The sequence below is a fragment of the Durio zibethinus genome, chromosome 20 (genome assembly GCF_047325235.1).
Source record: "Durio zibethinus cultivar Kanyao isolate XHJ-2024 chromosome 20, ASM4732523v1, whole genome shotgun sequence".
NCBI classification, from domain to species: domain Eukaryota; kingdom Viridiplantae; phylum Streptophyta; class Magnoliopsida; order Malvales; family Malvaceae; genus Durio; species Durio zibethinus.
Window position 1 is genome coordinate 2,901,451 of NC_143181.1, and position 18,377 is coordinate 2,919,827.

At 36.8% G+C, this 18,377-nt stretch overlaps 2 protein-coding genes and 2 pseudogenes across 5 annotated transcripts; 3 read left to right on the forward strand and 1 right to left on the reverse strand.

Annotated features, from left to right (window-relative positions):
- On the forward strand, positions 1-4,214 carry LOC111315454 (metal transporter Nramp2-like; annotated as a pseudogene). The gene is made up of 4 exons (XR_016330650.1): positions 1-767; positions 1,024-1,161; positions 1,241-1,894; positions 3,474-4,214. The product of XR_016330650.1 is annotated as a metal transporter Nramp2-like (transcript).
- Positions 4,215-4,330: 116 nt separating this feature from the next.
- LOC111314879 (pumilio homolog 15-like) lies at positions 4,331-8,208 on the forward strand. Its single transcript, XM_022916492.2, has 5 exons — positions 4,331-5,930; positions 6,019-6,181; positions 6,469-6,632; positions 6,769-7,027; positions 7,419-8,208. Exons 1-5 carry the CDS (start codon positions 4,996-4,998, stop codon positions 7,536-7,538), a joined length of 1,641 nt encoding a protein of 546 aa, XP_022772227.2. The 5' UTR covers positions 4,331-4,995; the 3' UTR covers positions 7,539-8,208.
- A 672-nt stretch (positions 8,209-8,880) lies between these two features.
- LOC111315093 (protein ASPARTIC PROTEASE IN GUARD CELL 1-like) lies at positions 8,881-16,149 on the forward strand (annotated as a pseudogene). Its single transcript, XR_016330651.1, has 12 exons — positions 8,881-9,239; positions 9,360-9,479; positions 9,817-10,244; positions 10,344-10,500; positions 11,516-11,588; positions 11,674-11,770; positions 11,950-12,017; positions 12,241-12,449; positions 13,334-13,458; positions 14,154-14,252; positions 14,344-14,441; positions 15,618-16,149. The product of XR_016330651.1 is annotated as a protein ASPARTIC PROTEASE IN GUARD CELL 1-like (transcript).
- Positions 16,150-17,504: 1,355 nt separating this feature from the next.
- LOC111314880 (peamaclein-like) lies at positions 17,505-18,377 on the reverse strand. 2 transcript variants are annotated; one of them, XM_022916494.2, is made up of 2 exons: positions 18,043-18,377; positions 17,505-17,944 (listed from the first exon to the last, which is right to left on the reverse strand). In XM_022916494.2, exons 1-2 carry the CDS (start codon positions 18,116-18,118, stop codon positions 17,760-17,762), a joined length of 261 nt encoding a protein of 86 aa, XP_022772229.1. In that variant the 5' UTR covers positions 18,119-18,377; the 3' UTR covers positions 17,505-17,759. The 2 variants fall into 2 exon arrangements, with proteins under 2 accessions (XP_022772229.1, XP_089605351.1); XM_089749225.1 differs by having other exon boundaries at positions 18,037-18,353.

Below are 18,377 nucleotides of genomic sequence, written 5' to 3' on the forward strand. Positions count from 1 at the left end.
GTTTCCATGTTAGAATCTGAAGCCGCCTTCACCATCTTTAGAAAAGAAACCGATATAAATCCAACTCGTTACGGCACTCTACCTGAACGGAACAGTACCGGTGGCAGCTAAACAAACAAACAGAATATTCCATTTTTACCAACGGAATATTTCTTCTCTGACGATGAATTCCCAAGCCCGAGAGGAGAAGTTATCGGAAGAGGACCTGGACAAAGACACCGCTGAGGAATCCGAATCCAAACGCCTCTTACCGTCTCAATCTCATTCCTCGTCGTCTTCGTCCGATGATGAAATCGAGGTCGCATTCGAATCCCGAGAGAAAATCGTGATCGTCGAAGTGGACACACCGGAATCCATCCAAAATGTCGATTTTGTCCCTCCGTTTCCCTGGAAGAAGCTTTGGTTGTTTACTGGACCGGGTTTTCTAATGAGTATAGCGTTTTTAGATCCGGGAATTTGGAAGGGGATCTCCAGGCTGGGGCAATTGCGGGTTACTCTTTGCTTTGGTTGTTGATGTGGGCCACCGTCATGGGTCTGCTGATCCAGTTGTTGTCGGCTCGGGTCTGGGTGGCAACGGGACGGCATCTAGCGGAGCTCTGCCAGGAGGAGTATCAGAGTTGGGCTCGATTTGTGCTGTGGTTCATGGCGGAATTGGCTCTTATTGGAGCTGATATTCAGGAGGTTATTGGGACTGCTATAGCTATCCAAATTTTGAGTAATGGGGCTTTGCCACTGTGGGCTGGGGTCTTAATTACCGCGTCGGATTGGTAAACGCCCTCAATTTGATGAATTTCTTATGCTTTTTTGTTTAAATTTTTATTTGATTCACCGAGTTTCGTCTTTTTTTTTTTTTTGGTTCTTTATCTGGTTGATATTTTAGATTTGTTTGAATTTAACGTCTGAGCCTTTTTGACGTTTCTGGGTGTTAACTGGACAAGTTCAAGTTAGATCATATTATTTTAAATTGAAAATTGATTTTTTTTTTCACCTCTAACAAGTGTTTCGCATGTTCTTTGTTTACAGTTTTATCTTTTTATTCCTGGAGAATTATGGAGTTAGGAAACTAGAAGCTGTTTTTGCTGTTTTAATTGCAACTATGGCTTTTATCATTTGCTTGGATGTTTGGCGATACAAAACCCAGTGGAAGAGAACTACTAATAGGTTTTTTTTTTAACATAATAATCATTTTGCATGAAGTGATATTTCATTTTTTTGGTACTAGCTTTCTCTATTGTTTTAGGTATTTTGGTTCTTAGGCTCTGCTCAAAAATGATTCGGCAAGCTGTGGGGGTTGTAGGTTGTGTCATAATGCCTCATAACGTATTCGTGCATTCTGCTTTGGTACAATCAAGAAAGATTGATCTCAAAAAGAGGCCGGGTTCAAGAGGCACTAAAGTACTACTCAATTGAGTCATCTGTTGCGCTTCTGGTTTCCTTCATGATCAATTTGTTTGTTACAACTGTCTTTGCCAAGGGATTCTATGGTACAAGACAGGCAAATAACATAGGACTAGTTAATGCAGGGCAGTTTCTTGAGGAGGAGAAGTATGGTGGAGGACTCTTTCCAATTCTCTACATATGGGGTATTGGGTCGTTGGCAGCTGGTCAAAGTAGTACAATAACAGGCACATATGCTGGGCAGTTTATAATGGGAGGTTTTCTCAACCTTCATCTGAAGAAGCGGTTGAGGGCATTTATTACACGGAGCTTTGCAATTGTGCCGACTATTATTGTAGCTCTTGTGTTTAACACATCTGAAGCCTCGTTGGATGTTTTGAATGAATGGCTTAATGTACTTAAATCAATACAGATTCCTTTTGCACTTATCCCACTTATAACCTTGGTCTCCAAGGAGCAGGTTATGGGGGTCTTTAGGATTGGGCCTATTCTTGAGGTAAGCTTTATGTTCACTTGTCTTCAATTTTATTTGTACTATCTTTTACTTCACATGAGTGACTATTGGTAGTTTGCTGCAGCCTGCATGTTATAATGAATAAACTATCAGCAGTTATCATGTTTGAAATCAATTCCGAGTCATTTCGTAAATATTAGTTTAAAATTTCATGTTTGAAACAATTTGATTGCAAAGAGAACAGGATAAGAAACATGATCAACCGCCTCAAGTTTCTATTACTATCACTATAACAGCTTGCTTTACTTTTACATGGCTTTCCTCATCTACTAGTTGGTTGTCTTTTAAACACAAGAAACTCGAGTTGGTTTTCTATTCTGGAAACCAAAATTTTATCAAGATTTTGATACTAGTTAATTAGTGATGCAAAACTTGCCACCAATGAACCCATATAATATGTCCTGTCACAGATATTACCTAGGCATTTGCTCATCAGTAAACTCATTACTTTCATTTTGTCATCAGTGATACTCTCTAGGCCTATACAGTGAAAAGGTATAAAACTGTGCTGATATATGAATGTATGCAGTATGCTTGCTTTTCTATGTAGAAAGCATATGTAATGGAGTGACCATGACATTTGTTGGAGGGTAATCTAAATTATCTTAAGGCTTAGGTTATTGATCTCACGACCTTCAGAAGTGGACTTCTTCAATGCTATTGTTTTGGTTATTCTATTATATCTCCATTATTTGCAAAATATGTTGTAGTACCAAACTTGTAAGGATTGTGTCTTAATTTTAGTAATTCTATTGATTAAGGCTACTTTTTTTTTGGGGGGGGGAGGGGGGGGAGAGAGCCAAGGGCACCATTTTGTTCTGGGGGGACTTTCTAGAGAACCCTCGAGTCAAAGGAGATTTCACCTCAAATTACATTCTTTTTGGAAGGGTCCTATCAAAGAGCATGAAGTTCATTCTATAGTTCCATGGAGCCTAGGATCCGTTGAATTTCCTACAAATATTTTCATTGAGAGAGCATTTGGCTCTACTGGGAGTGATTGTCGTGTGAACCTGTGTGCTTACTGGAAATACAGCTATATATGAACCCATGGAGATACGAATGGAGCAAATTGATGCATACAGTTTGTCGGTTGCTATAGTTAAAAAAAAAAAAAAACAATTTAAAGAATCTCCTGTTGTAATTCTTTATTATTCAGTCTTTTCCAGCCAATGAAGGCTTTTCTAAGAAAACAAAGCTTCAAAATTGATCTTCCCAGCTTTATGCAAATTTTGTGAAATCTTAACAACATGTTTTGGAAATGAAAATGGATTGGATACTTTTAGTTTGTTTTTTGGTGTCTTCAGTTATCAAAGATAGGATAGTTAATTTAATTTAATTACTCATTAGTATCATTCTTTTAGTTTACCATTCTTTCCAATTTTATATGCAATATACTAGTTCGCTTAAGCATCAACCATTGTATATGCAACATACTAGTTAGCTTGAGCTGCTGTGATAGATGATACTTGAGTGAATAAATAGATAAGTTATGAATGGTTTCATGTATCAATTAAAAAGATAGATAACTTTTTGTGGGTTTATGTATTGTATTATTTTGCAGAGAGTGGCATGGACTGTGGCAGCCCTGGTAAGAATAATCAACGGGCATCTTTTGCTGGATTTCTTTGTTTCTGAAGTCAAGGGACTGCTATTTGGATTATTCATCTGTACTTGGACAGCTGCATATATGGCATTCATTGTTTATCTTGTTTCAAGGGGCGGTGCTCTTCCTTCTACTTGGTTCAGCATAGAACTATCCAAGAGATTTTCTGTGGCCGGAAGTTAAGGAGCCAAGAAAATGCAGTCAGAGCTAGGACTAACAAATTCTCAGAATTATATAGCTGTCTATATAAGCCTCCAAATAGCATGATGGCAATTGATCAATATCTCAAAAAGTGAAGCATTCTTTGTTGCATCAGCAAGCTTGAATATACATATCCAAACAATAACAGCTGGTTCGTTATCTTACCAACTTACTTGTCAGAGCTGCACAGAGTTATATGTTATCTCATAAATCATATAAGGCTAACTTTTTATTTTGATTCCCTTTCATTCTGGAGGATGGAGAGGAAACATTTTTACAACCTGCAGGCTGAATTACATCCATTTCTAAGTTAGAAGAAACTGCGTAGGTTTTATATTCTTTGGCGTAACAGCTTCCCATGTACCATAGTGGCATAGTCAGACTGCCATTCTTCTTTCCCAAAAAGGGGCTATACAATACAAGAATTGAATTTTGCAATTCCCCTGTTCTGGAATCTGTATCATACCTTCTTAATTCGAGAATTTCATTTCCATTCTATGACTTTTACAATTCCCCTGTTCTGGAATCAGTATCATACTCTCTTAATTCCAGAAATTTAATGCAGCCACTATAACAGCTAATGTTAAGATTTATGGGAAGGGATGAATTAAAGATAGTACTAATATTTTTTTAATCACGAATAAATCTCTAGATTAGTGTAGCCTAAGTGAAGTGATTATGTAATTCATCTTCTTATTAGGACCAGAATGCTTAAAATAAACAAAAAAGGACTTTACAAAAGAGGACAAAAGAATATAAAGAAGAAGAAACGAAAAAGCGATATCTTTGTTTAATAATTGGTCAGCGATGGTGGATCAGACAAGCAGACAGACAGACATAAAACCGAGGATTCACAGTTGTTTTTCTATGTTAGCATAAAGTTTTTGTAGCTTTTGAGAGAGTTTTACTTTGTTTCAAGCATGAAAAAGTTTCCATAAAATGCATGAAAAAAGTCTCCTTTTTTCAGCAATAATTTTCTTGTTTTTTAGCCTTATTGCCACAGTCTCGCACTGCATCGTGACTGTCTCTCAGTCTCTTAAGTCCTTTCCATTTTTACAAGAAAAAGAAAGCAAAAAACGATATTTACCCAATCAAATCACAAGATTTGTTTCACATAACTCCTAATTGAATTAAAAATTTGCCCGACTTTATCTCCATAATATATATTTTTTGTTATAAATACGTGCTTTTAAAACCCTTTTAAAACAAACCCAAAAACCCTTTAGAAACTTTTTCTTTCTTTCTTTCGTTTCCCTTTTAAGATTTTTTTTCGGCTTTGATGGAGGCCGTACGCGGAAACCGATCTGTCTCTGAAACGACACCGGTTTTGGCTCCGTTTTCACGGTCACCGGAAAGTTGTCTCCCTTTTTATCATAACCTACAGCCTGTATTTGCAGAAACTTCCGTACAAAACAACCCTTTTGGAGATAACCCTTTTGATAAAATCCTCGAATCAGCCTTTTCTCGTCTCAATGTGTCAACTCAGAAGAATCAAGAGTTAGGCCATCATGGTCTTGTTAGTGGTGAATTCTTGGACAGGTCCGGTTTTGGTTTTGGTGGTGGGTTGGCAAGAACAGGACAAGAGAGAAACAATGTTGATGAGGGTCTGAATGTGGGTTTTGATGGAGTGATGAGGGTGGGGCCAGATATTGGTAGTTGGGATACTTTCATGTCTTGTTCGTATCAACCCTTCAATTTAAATGGCAATGGGTATTTGCTTGATTCAAGAAGAAAAGAACTTTTCAATGAAATCTCAATATTACCCTCTTCCAATCAAAATGGATTGGCTGCGGCTGCTGCCGGTGCCGGTTGCTCAAGGGCTTCTTGTTCAAAAAACAAGAATGTAATGAGATCTAGTTTTAGTAGCCATAATAATAATCAGACTAATAATAGTTTTAGGAGGCCTCATTGGTTACAGGAACCTTTGAATTGTTTAAGTCTAGGGGATGTGAGAGGTAGGATTGTGTCCTTAGCAAAAGATCAATACGGTTGTAGGTTTTTACAAGGGGCTATTCATGAAGCTTCAAAGGAGGAAATTGATATGATTTTAATGGAGGTTATTGATCATGTCGGTGAGTTGATGTTGGACCCTTTTGCGAATTATGTTGTTCAAAAACTTGTGGATATGTGTAGTGAGGAACAGAAGAGTCAGATTCTTTTAATGGTTGTTAAGGATGGTTTTCGACTTGTCAACATTTGTCTCAATGTTCATGGGTATGTTTTGTTTGGTTTATTCTCGTTTCTATTTTTTTTCCTCTTAAGAAAAAGTTTGTTTCCAACAACTTTTTCATTTTGGTGGCAGGACTCGTGCTGTACAGAAATTGTTGGAGAACCTTACTACTCAACAGCAAATCTCGTTAGTTATGTCAGCTCTAAGCCCTGGCACTGTTGCATTGACCAAGGACATGAATGGTCATCGTGTAATCCAGTATTGCTTGAAAAATTTCTCTGAAGAAGATAATAAGGTAACATTCAAGAGTTAAGAGTTGTTGGATTGGTTTTGATTTGAATTAAACTTCATTTGGCTATATTCATCTTGTTTTAATTTAATTGTTTCTGTGTATTTGTTCTTCTTGGTTCTTAGATAGATATGTTCAGTCATTTGAATTAAATTGCAGAGGTTACTATGATACTTCATTTCTCAAACGTTATTACAATGAAATAGATGCATTAACTGCTTCTTTCTCTCTTCCTTCTGTTTTATACATTTGTTGATGTCGAACATATTGTGACCACTGATTTTCATCGGCAGTATCTTCTGAATGAGGTGGCAGATAACTGTTATCAAATTGCAACAGACAAAAGTGGATGTTGTGCACTGCAGCAATGTGTTGACCACTCTAAGGGAGAGGCCAGAGTGCATCTAGTTCGAGAGATAATAGCAAATGCTCTACACCTAGCTGAAGATCAATATGGGTGTGTGGTTCTCTGAAACCTAATGTGTTAGTTCCCGGAAAGTTAGTGTGCGTGTGTGTGTGTGTGTTTATTTAAAAGGTCTCCCCTTGTTGCTAAATTGACCTCGATATACTCCTGTATTTTTTTTTTTCTCTAGCAACTATGTGGTGCAACATATACTGGGACTCAAAGAGCCACAAATAACAGAAAGTCTTCTGAGACAGCTTGAAGGGAATTATGCATCTCTTTCCTGCAATAGATATGGAAGCAATGTTGTGGAGAAATGCTTGGTGGAATCGGGAGAACAGCAGTCTACGAGAATTATAATGGAGTTGCTTAAAAGTCCCATTGTATCAAGGCTTCTTGTGGATCCTTTTGGAAACTATGTTATCCAATCAGCTTTGTCAGTGTCTAAGGTTACATAATTCTCACACTCTGCTACTTCCATGCATCTTCATGGTCTTTTGGTGCACTTGCATAGGTGTTTATGTATAGTACAACTATATATAAATGTCTTAACCTACTCCGTTAGACGTTAATCAATTGCACCTGGATAGGTTTGGGTTGGGCACACTCAGAAAGGATTGGTCAGTGTGATTATCAGAGTAAATTCTTTCATCGAACTTTCTATATAATTGGGTTTACATGAAAAGACTCTTTCTTGAGTCAGCTCTTAAAAACAGCTTTGGCCTGACTCTATAGTAGCCTGATATCAGTATTACCACAACATGGAATGATTTACGTGCTTAACTATTACTAATAGCAACTTATTTTTGGTTTTGATGTTACTTTTAATTGCATGAGCAGGGCTTTGTTTACTATGCTTTGCTGAATCTGGTGCGGGTGAACTCTCCAATGATGCGCAGCCATGTTTATGGAAAATGGGTACTTGCCTGGTTCAACAAGCGAAAGCCGCTACACATGTAAACTTAGAAAATTACAAAATTATAACATGAAGAGATATCCTAATAATTAGAGATTTTCACTGCAAATAGGTCTTAGGCATCCATAAGGATACAAATAGGATTTTGTGTACTGAGTTGATACACTATCTGATGCGTCATTGTGTAGGGTTATTGTGGGTGTTTGTAGTTTGTAGTCACATGAATTTCTGAGGAATGATACACTCAGATGTTGGGATCTTGATAGCGGTGGCCATGGTTACTGTGACAGTTAGATACAGACTAACGTGAAAAGTTGAGGTAACAATCATTCTTTAGGGGATTTGAAAAGGGAATACACCAAATTATGAGGTTTTTCCGCTTTTGTTTGTCATAACTCTCTATATGTTGAAGCATTTCCTTGTTCAAGGGCATTGGTTTGCTTGGGTCATTTTAACCCCTTTTTCTCGTTCAAGTGTTCTTGCAGCTTTCTAATGGAAGCAGCTGCAATCCGTTGTTGCACCAAGTTTTCATATAAGATGTTCAAACTTTTGACACTTATTTGAAAGTAGTGATACTTGCGCAAAGATTTTCACTTTGTGAAACCTGTCCCTCAAATCCCTGTTTACCCTCTTTTTCGAAGGAGAAAAACATGTTTCAGCTATGTAAAGGAGAATGATATGTAACCAAGTCAAGTGACGCTGCCGAGTCCATTGAAAGGGAAACAAGTTTGAGTTAAACTCGATCATGGTTCGTCGGTGATTTTCATATTTGCATATGATATAGCATAACTTATATATAAAAAAAAAATCTCTGTTTATTTCTTAGGTCCTACTTCCGCTGTGTATTATTATCGTATTAAATATATAAAATATCAAAATAATTACATTTATTTCTTATAAAATACATATAAAATATAAGATTATAATAATATTATTTACATATTAAATATATAAAATAAAAAATTATCTTATGATAATTTATACTCATAAATATAAAATATATTTTAAAATTTATTATTTAAAATTTTTTTATTAAATTTATATATAATTTTTATTAAAAATTTAAATTATATCATTTTTATTTTTTTATTCATACTGTTAATCCCTTTGTTTTGCAAAGATTATTAATTATTGTTGTTCTCAAACCTTTTACCTAACGATTAAAAACATTTAAAAAAATATCAAAAATTTAATTTCAAATCAAATCTCTCTCGTCCCCTTCATTTGTATTAAAATTTTATTCTCTTGTAACCAAAAAAAAAAGTACGGTTAAATGAACAGAATAGCTGACTAAAACTCTATACTAACTCATGACGTGCCTTCCCTTGATTGGCCCACCTGTATGTCAGTTAAAATAAATAAAAAAAAAGCTGCATAATTTCTATTGTTTTTCTTTTTCCTTTTTAACGGAGGAGTGCACTTTATCGGTACTCCGTCGGAAATTGTCTGTCGTCGTTGACAATAATCTACAGACTGCAGTCAAGCTGAAGCGCCATGGCTCGAACCTGGCTTCACCTAACCTCTTTCCTTCTAATCGTCTGTTCCGTAATTTGGTTCCATCTCTCCACCGTCAATGCAAAAAGTAATCACCGACGGCCAATGGTCCTTCCTCTACATCTATCATCACGCAATCATTCCCTGCACTGACACGTGGACAATCTACGCCGCCATCTTCAGCAATCGGAACTCTCTTGTTCAACTCCAAACGCTCGCATGAGACTATACGATGATCTCCTCTCCAACGGGTCTCTCTCCTATTAAAAAAAGTTTCTTTTTTTTTTTCATTTTGAATTTTTTGAAATATGGAGGGAATTTTTTTTTTTTTTATTATTATTATTATTATTATTATTATTGCTGACTTGCAGTTATTATACGACTCGGCTATGGATAGGAACGCCGCCTCAGGAATTTGCTCTTATCGTCGACACCGAAGCACTGTAACTTATGTTCCTTGCTCCAGTTGTGCACGGTGCGGCAAACATCAGGTTCTGTTCCGTCTTATCAAGTTCGTACGGTTCAGCTTTCCCAGTTGTTAGTTGAAATTAATCTATTTGAAATTGATATCTTTTGTTGAAAAATGAGATTGAGATTATTAACTTTAATCAAATTGAAATTATCAGCTTAGTGGAAATTTAAAGTAAAGAGAGGAGTTAAGTGGCGATTTCGAGTCTTAGTCTTTTCCATTATGTGAAAGTGAGTTATTCTTGGTTGCGAGATTTAGAATCTTAGTCTAATTTCTTGGTTTCTAGATCTGTTAGTTGGAAATTAATTAGGGGAACTGGTGATTTTGTGGCAATAATAATCTCTTGTTGAAAAATCCAGGATCCACGGTTCCAACCAGATTTGTCTAGCACTTATCAACCTGTAAAATGCAATCCGAGTTGTAATTGTGATGATGAGCAAAAGCAATGCACTTACGATAGACAGTATGCTGAGATGAGTTCCAGCAGTGGGGTGCTTGGTGAGGATGTTGTTTCTTTTGGGAATGAAAGTGAACTTGTGCCTCAGCGTGCTGTTTTTGGTTGCGAAAATATGGAAACGGGTGATCTTTACAGCCAACGAGCTGGTGGTATAATGGGTTTGGGTCGTGGGAGGCTTAGTATTATGGATCAATTTGTTGATAAGGATGCTATTGATGATTCATTTTCTTTGTGTTATGGTGGGATGGATGTTGGTGGGGGTGCAATGGTTCTTGGGAAAATCACTCCTTCCCCTGATATGGTTTTCTCTCATTCAGACCCTTTCCACAGGTATACTTCTCTTACAGGATTGTATTTGTGGATGCATTTTTCCTAAGAATGCATCTGGTTCATCTTACACATTCACTGTAATTTTTTTAATGTCAACAGTCCTTACTACAACATTGAGCTGAAGGAAATGTGCGTTGCTGGAAAGAAATTGAAGTTACCTGCTGGAATCTTTGATGGAAGGCATGGAACAGTCTTGGACAGTGGAACAACATACGCTTACTTTCTGGAAGATGCTTTTGTTGCATTTAAAGATGCTGTAAGATCTAGTAGCTTTGAGTTTCATGCTAAGTTTAGTTTGTTTGCTAGTCAAGTTCTTATTTCCTATTCAACGATTAATATTTACTTTGCAGAATCCAGAATTGTTAGTTGAGGCTTAGACAAGTCTCTTTTTTTTTAATTTTATTTTGCATGGGAGGTTTAAAAGCATGTGCTTTTGTTGCACTTGCATGCGCCCTAATAGATGAATGACCACTCATTTTGTCATTTATTGTAATCTAGTTTACTTTGAGAAAAGCAAGTTGGAAATTTATGCATTTAGGTATTATATTGGGGAGGAAACCGAGTACAGATACATATTAATATATCTGAGTTACAGTTTCATTTAAACTAGTTATTCCTTATGAAAACTGCTTTTTTACTTTCCAAGCACTTGGAGATGCTGCTTACTAAATATTGTTACCATCTGCTTTAATTATCCAATTTCTGGAACTCGTCATTTATAGGACCTTTTCACTTCAGAAATTTGAAGCATGTCTATTCTGCTTGATTATGATCCTTAAACAAATATGGTGTCCATTTTCGTATTTATTATTGGGGAAATAGTAACACTTTGTCAAGGAAAGATAAAGTACTGGTAAAATATTAATTGACTTTTTGCAATTTGCATTTTTTAAGTTATTTTGGAAGCTTGAATGAATTAACATGTTTATGACAACTATTATTATTGGGGATTGATTTCTGTGGTTTAGCCATTTACGATTTAGTATTTCATGAACCGTTGCTTGGTCTGTACCTTCACTTGAAAATTATCGCTGCAACCACAACATCAAGGATTCATTATAGCCGAAACCTTCATTAATCTCTTTCATTGGAAAATACTTGATGTTCGTGTTGTTCTGTACTTGCTGCATCTCAAACTATTTTGTCAGTTTATTCATGATTGTCTTTATTTGTTTAAATTTAATCTTTATTAACATAGATATCAGCATCTATATATCTGCATGCTAATGTTCAGAACTGTTCTTCATGATTATTTGGCTATTTTAATGCAGATCCTAAAGGAAGTTCATTTTCTCCAAAGGGTCCGTGGTCCTGACCCTAATTTTGTTTTTCTGGTGCTGGAAGGTGTTGCCAATAACTTTTTCATTTGAAATGCTGAAATTTGATATCTTGAATCCATCTTAATGGTTTTTCATGAAATGTGATACAGGGATGTTTCCCAACCATCAAAAAATTTCCCAGAGGTTGAGATGGTATTCAACAATGGAAAGAAGTTATTGCTGTCTCCAGAAAACTACCCGTTCCAGGTAATTAATCTTTTTAAACTCTGCATGCTTGAAGACCAAAATGGGTCCCTGGTTGGTGGCAAAGCTAATTTAAGTGGTTATAAGACATTCTTGCCTTGTCTATTTTCTGTGATAGTTTTTCATACTACTATCTGACACATATCTCTTCTATCTCTGTCTCTTAATGGCATGCTTTGTAGCACACAAAGGTTAGTGGTGCATATTGCTTGGGAATTTTCCCAAATACAGAATTGACTACTCTTTTAGGAGGCATGTTGCATCATTTGCCAAAGACAAACACCCCTCTCCCTCTATGTATGTGCAATTGTAGCATAGCGTATCATATAGTTTTGAAAAGCATATGCCAAAAATCTAAAGTTCTTGTAGTATACCTGGGCTTGCTTGGACCATATGCTTCTGTCCAACTCAATACATCCTGTTTGTTTGCATGACTGCAGTAATAATCTCTTTAACTTTTGTTTGTTTGAGGCCGGAATTGTCGTCTGGAACACCCTAGTCACTTATGATTGGGGTAATGACAGGATAGGGTTTTTAAAAACTAATTGTTCTGAACTATGGCGGAGAGTGCAGTTATCTGATGCACCTGCACCTTCTCCTTTAGTCTCCCAAAGCAAGCATACTAACATGGAGATTCCTCCTACACTTGCCCCTAGTGGATCGCCACCAAATGTTCTTCCAGGTGCATGGCTTATTACTTGCTTCTGTACAATGTTTTCCTCATGTTCATTGGTTTCTTCTCTTGCACTGTTTCATGAATTGATGTATTATGATCACAATTTAAGTATACATACTTTCTTATATATAGGTTAGTTGTTATGTTCTTTTCTCATGAAGGAAAAATCAAGCCAGATGAAAATTACAAATATAAACAGAGATGCTGTACTTGGTTTGAAACTTCTGCTGGTGTAGACCATAGAGCATTGATGGAAATTAGAAACATAAAAGAAGGATCGGTGGTATTGTGCAAAACTACACTATAGTAAACATGCATCCTAGAAGTTTGCCTACTTTAACTGCTAATCTCACGCCTGTTTTTCTCAGTCACCTTGGTGATAGTTGAAACTGGAGTTCTCTCTCTCTTTTATTCTTTTTAAGTTTTTCTTTTTATGATATTTAAGTTTTTGAAACAGAAGTTGCTTTTTGTACGAGGCTGATGACAGATTTACTTTTGAAATCTTGATAAAATTTGTTATTCAAACAAAGATTGTATCATCTATGGAGTTAGATTTTTGTGATAATAAGATAAAAGTGTCTTTTAGATTTAAAGGAGGCTTATAATTCCCAATAAGTAGCCTACATGCAACCCCAGGGATGTTATATATATTTAGATTCCTCATATAATTATCATTTTCTGCTAGCAGAATGGGCTTGCTTATTACTTTAGCCTGTCCAGTATCTGCATGACATGGTGCTTATTTCATTTTCTATGGATTTGACATTTAGTGATGATAAGATTAGTAGTCTTGTTGATTTTTGAGTGATAGTAATTCAAACATTCATACAATGGTCGTGTGTAAACTGTACATTTCTCTGATGATATTTTCTCCCAAACATGATAATCAGGTTCATTTCACAATGGATTTTTAACATTTGATATGTCAATTAGCACAAACAATTCCAACTTGAAGCCCGACTTCAAGGAGCTTGTAGAATTAATTTCCCATGAACTGGAAGTTGATAATTCACAGGTACTTTTGAATTACCTTGACTTTAACTAAGTTTTTTAGGCCTTGTGGAAATTAGATTTGAGTTTATGTGCTGGACTGCTTTTGAAATATTTTATTTATTGATTCACTTTTTTAGGAAGAACCATCTTATTTGGTTATTGTTTCAATGTAATCTGAATCAGATTTCAAGTAATGATGTCATATATTGGAATCATTGGCAGAATTTCATGGTTTTGTCAAAATATGTGATGTATAAATCTAACTAGAGCCTAGAGGTGTCCACCTGCTCCACCCAAAATTTGGTTGGGCTGGGGCTAGATAAAAAAGTTAGGCCTGATAAAAATTCCAGCTGGGCCCAGACAAAGATTATTTCTAGGCCTGAGCTTTATATTTTATGTATAAAGCCCACCCTGAGCCTAACTCAAGTCAGGCCATGGACATCTCTCCTATTTAACTTAAACTTGGGAATTAACCTTGCTTGCCTTATGATTATGTGTTTGCTTCATCTTTTTTGTGGTTACCGGGGAGTGGGCTTATAGTGACCACTATATGCACTTAACCTTATAGCCCAAACATAACCTACCATAGTGTCATTTTAAAATTGTAGGTCTATCCATCAGTGTAACTACTATCTCTGTATAATGCTTTGTGTTTGACACTTATGAATTAGCCTTTATCTGGTTCACCAGTAATTATGCGATTGGTTTGATTTTCAGGTTCGCCTATTGAATGTCTTTTCCAAAGGGAATGATTACCTTGTTAGATGGGGCATTTTCCCCGCTGCATCTGCTAATTATATTTCTAATACCACTACTGTGATACTAATATTTGCATTTTCAACTTTATTTTTTTCCATCTATTTACCACAGAATTGATCTGAAGCTTATTTTCCTTTATTATCTGCAGAGCATCATTCTGCACTTAAGGGATCATCAAATGCAGTTTCCTGAGAGATTTGGAAATTTCGAGTTGGTTGAATGGAATGTTGAACCTCAAAGGAAGTTGTATGCCCTATTTTGCATACACTTTTATTATTCCTTTTATGCTACTAGTGTGGATTTGGCTACTATTATTGTGATAAACAAACTTTGGAGCATTTTGGACCATGAAGGAACCCAAAAATCTTGCCTGCTTATTGAAAATGAAAATAATTAGTAATATTTGTGTTAGAGATAAGATATGAAATCTAAGTCCCACTCAAAGACCTGGAGGATAATCTATAACTTTTTTAACCCCCATAAAAGTTAAATCTCCTTGGGGACTTGTGTTTTGAACACTATACAACTAGCTAACTGTAGCTAGACGTATGGGCTGCATGCAGACATGGGTCAAATGATCCTATTTGGTTGGATTGCCTTTTTCTTTTTTTCTGATCTTGCTTTCCTATTTTTCTGGGGACTTGTAGTTCAAATGTGATCGACTTTTTGGTACAAATAGAGTGTCACATGTATACCAGTACTAATGTGAAAGTAGTTAAAAAACAAAGATTGATCAAAGTATACTAATAAAGAATGCAATATGCAGTCTCATATGGTCACTGCATTAATTAAGGTCACAGTTGAAGGGCTGGGACTGGGATGCCAGAATGCTATTAGTAATAGAGTGATGATGGAATGGGTTGGCAATACAGTAGTAGTGGGATGGTCCTGGCGGAGAAAGTCTATCAGATTAGCACTATTTTTTGCATCCCAGGATGCAATAATTAGGAGGGTTGGGTGGGATACATGATGCAGCAATGGGTGCCTTGGTTTAGGCCATTGTAGTAAACCATGATAATTTGTTGTATCTATTACCTGTCCTCAAGTTGGGGTTCTTTTTGCCCTTGGTCAAGGTTCCAGTTTTACGACTTATATACTATGAAGCTATATTACCTGAACTCTGATAAATGTGTTACGCATGAGTGGTTGGGTACAGTGAAATTTTATGAAAATTTCTCACTCAGACTGATTTATACGGTCTCAAGAATCATGTCCATGTGGACTCTAGTTGCCCGAACTGGATTCAATTTAATTACATTAGAACTAGGAATTGATATGGAAACTAGAGAAGTACAGCCTCAGATTTCCCTTTTTTGTTGGTCTGAGTACCTTCGTTCCTAGACTGTATATATTATTCTTTTTCATCTTCTTGAACTGGTTTAGCTTCAGAAATAACATTGGGTTCTTACTGGAGCTTCACAGGACATTGTGGCAACATCACTTTCTGGCAGTTGTACTTGGATTTGTAACTACTATGATTCGTAGTTTGTCAGCTATTGGGATATGGTTGTTTCACCGTCATAGACAACAAGCAATCAGTGCTTATGAGCCTGTTGGTGCTCCTATTCCAGAGCAAGAGCTTCAGCCTCTTCGATCTTAAATTTCATCTGGGCATAAGCGTCTGGCTGCATGGTTTTCTTGTATACTATCTATTATCTTGCACAGAAAACATGCTTTTGGAACTCTGAAAATGACGATGATGGTGCATCCAAGCGAGGTCAGTACAAAGAGATGATATATGCAAATCCCACTGTTGTTGTAAAATTTTTTATTTTCCATTTTTGAGAAAAAGAAAACCAAAAGTGCCAATAGATAACTTGAAACGATGATCATATTTTTTATTGTCATGCATGTCAATATGTAGAAATAATCTCTCTCGGATCAAGTGTGATACAAGACCAATTCGAGAAAGGAAACTGTAGTCTATGGATACTTTCTTTTTGTTCTTTATTTCCATCAGATTACTGGAATATTGCAGTTTCTATCACACACTCATGTCGTGGGCATTGATGATGCCAGCATAAAGAAGCAGGACCCATTTTTCTTGTATTGAAACATTCTGGACCGTGATGAAGACGCTAACGTAGCGGTCCTGGCTCTGATTAAAATCGCACTTGATTCCTCATTGAGAAAGACCGCACACCCCGTGAACAACCCTCCAATTTTTGTTTGGCCAATAAAGAGGAGGAAATGGTCGAAAGCAGAAACATATACTCGCAGAAAGATGCAGGGCAGGTTGCAGCGCTACTTTTTCCTTCCAAAACTTGTCCTGTAAAGCTTACCTCTCTCAACAATGTGAACCGAATGTTGGAAAAAGGTTTGAGATGTAAGAGTAAGGAAAAGAATTGAGGTTTTATGGAGTGAAAATTAAACTATTTTCTTTAAAAAATTATTGTCAAGCCGAGACTTTCATTGACTCGAGCAATTTCCATTTTCTAACCTTGGTCGAAAGTAGCCCACAAGTTGAGGCTCTCTGCCTGCAAGATGATCTTGATAGAGGAAGAAGGATTTTTCTCTAAAGGAGATAGAATCCAGCCGCCCGTGAACTTATTCCCACCAGTTTTTATTACTCAAAAGTCTCAAGCCAGCAAAGTCCAGGCAAGAAAGATACTGTCGCCGCTGTCTACACTTTCTACTCTGCAGTATATTTGTTGAAGGGTCATCTCCCAGATCCCAGAAGGCAGAAACCCATAAAGCGCTCTGGAACTTTTAACTAATTCCTTTACATGCTTTTTACCGGTTCAACTTGCTCACCAAGCTAGTATTACACAAAAGTTTGCATGTAAGTGACTAAGCAAAGGGTACGTCGTTGCCGTGGCAAACATTTTCTTTTAACTTTTTTTCTTTTCCAGTACAACGTGCAAACAGATTGTGACATGGCACAGGGAAAGAGGACAATCTTTTCTTTTTCTTTTGCTTTCGGAGGGAGGAAGGTGCATTGCAGCATTGGTGCTTCCACCTTCCAGGCTCAAGCTTTTCTGGCAAATTCTAACGAATTATTGCCAGATAGGTGGCATAATCAAGCGGCAATCATAAGGAAAAGGGCCCAAGGGGAACCGCAGCACCGGGGACAACAAAAGTGGGTGTTACATCCTACAATTGCACGTGAACATGCTACTTAGAAAATAATATTTACAACCAGTCAACCTCGAACCAAAAACCATGTTGAAAGAGGCATCAACTCAAGTATCAGTTCTCCCAACAGCACAAACTTAATTGATGATCTTGAGCTTGTACATCATCGTTAAGTGCAAGCCAGCTGCCACAATCAAGTCTTTACGGAGCACCTTTTAATGTTTTAAGGATCGATCATCAATTAAATCACATCAATGGTCACATTAGATAATTACCAGAGTACATGGAAATCAATCAAATGAGGCAACATATTCATAAACCACCGAAGGGACCCATTTATTCATTTAATATACTATATATATAGCTTAATAGAAACCTTCAATGGGTCCTCCTCCATGATTCTTAATTTAGTCCCACAAGCGGACGTACGCCTTCTACAACATTGTTATGATGGTAAGTAAAGGAAGAGAAATACAAGTAGGGAAAAATCTAAGGGCACTTGGGCTTGCCCTTGGAGTTCTTCATGTCCCTGTAGCAAGGGCATTCATGCTTGTTCCCGTTTGTCCCAGATGGAACACAGTTGCATTTCCCACAGCAAATTCCACAGTACTTCAAGCACCTGTCTTTTATTCCTGCCTTTGAGCACCTCACCTTACACTTAGAGTCACAGAAACCTGCCATACATGAAACCACAAGCTCATCATCATTAGCATAAAATATATAAATTGAGAATTTTTCGTTTGTTCATTAGCTTTATTTTACATACTTGAACCTGCCATTGACACCTCAAAGAAAGAGGAGCTGAGAACAAGAGAAACAAGCAAGAAGGTCACCAAGACGAGCTTCATTTTCTTTCCGAAACTGAGTTTTGTTTACAGACAAGTAAACCCGAAAAATCAAAGTATAATATTGCTAGTGTTTTCCTACGAGAGTTGGCAATGGAACGAGCCCGGAGAGGCTTTATGTAGCGAGGAGGTAGCAGGGGTAGGTAAAAAGTAAGGAAAATGTTCACTAAACATCAACAGTAAATTACAGACCGTCATGGGGGATTTTTTTGGTTTGGTGGGGATGACATCTCGTATTGGTTTATGGCTTTAGCTACATTGC

What these genes read in the sequence shown, in the direction of transcription:
- LOC111314880 (XM_089749225.1), bottom strand. Translation starts at nt 18,118, where the DNA reads ATGAAGCTCGTCTTGGTGACCTTCTTGCTTGTTTCTCTTGTTCTCAGC. An exon ending in GGTGTCAATGGCAGGTTCAA is followed by an intron (nt 17,945 to 18,036) that starts GTATGTAAAATA and finishes CATGTATGGCAG; the next exon opens with GTTTCTGTGACTCTAAGTGT.
- LOC111314879 (XM_022916492.2), top strand. Translation starts at nt 4,996, where the DNA reads ATGGAGGCCGTACGCGGAAACCGATCTGTCTCTGAAACGACACCGGTT. An exon ending in ATTTGTCTCAATGTTCATGG is followed by an intron (nt 5,931 to 6,018) that starts GTATGTTTTGTT and finishes TTTTGGTGGCAG; the next exon opens with GACTCGTGCTGTACAGAAAT. An exon ending in TCTCTGAAGAAGATAATAAG is followed by an intron (nt 6,182 to 6,468) that starts GTAACATTCAAG and finishes TTTCATCGGCAG; the next exon opens with TATCTTCTGAATGAGGTGGC.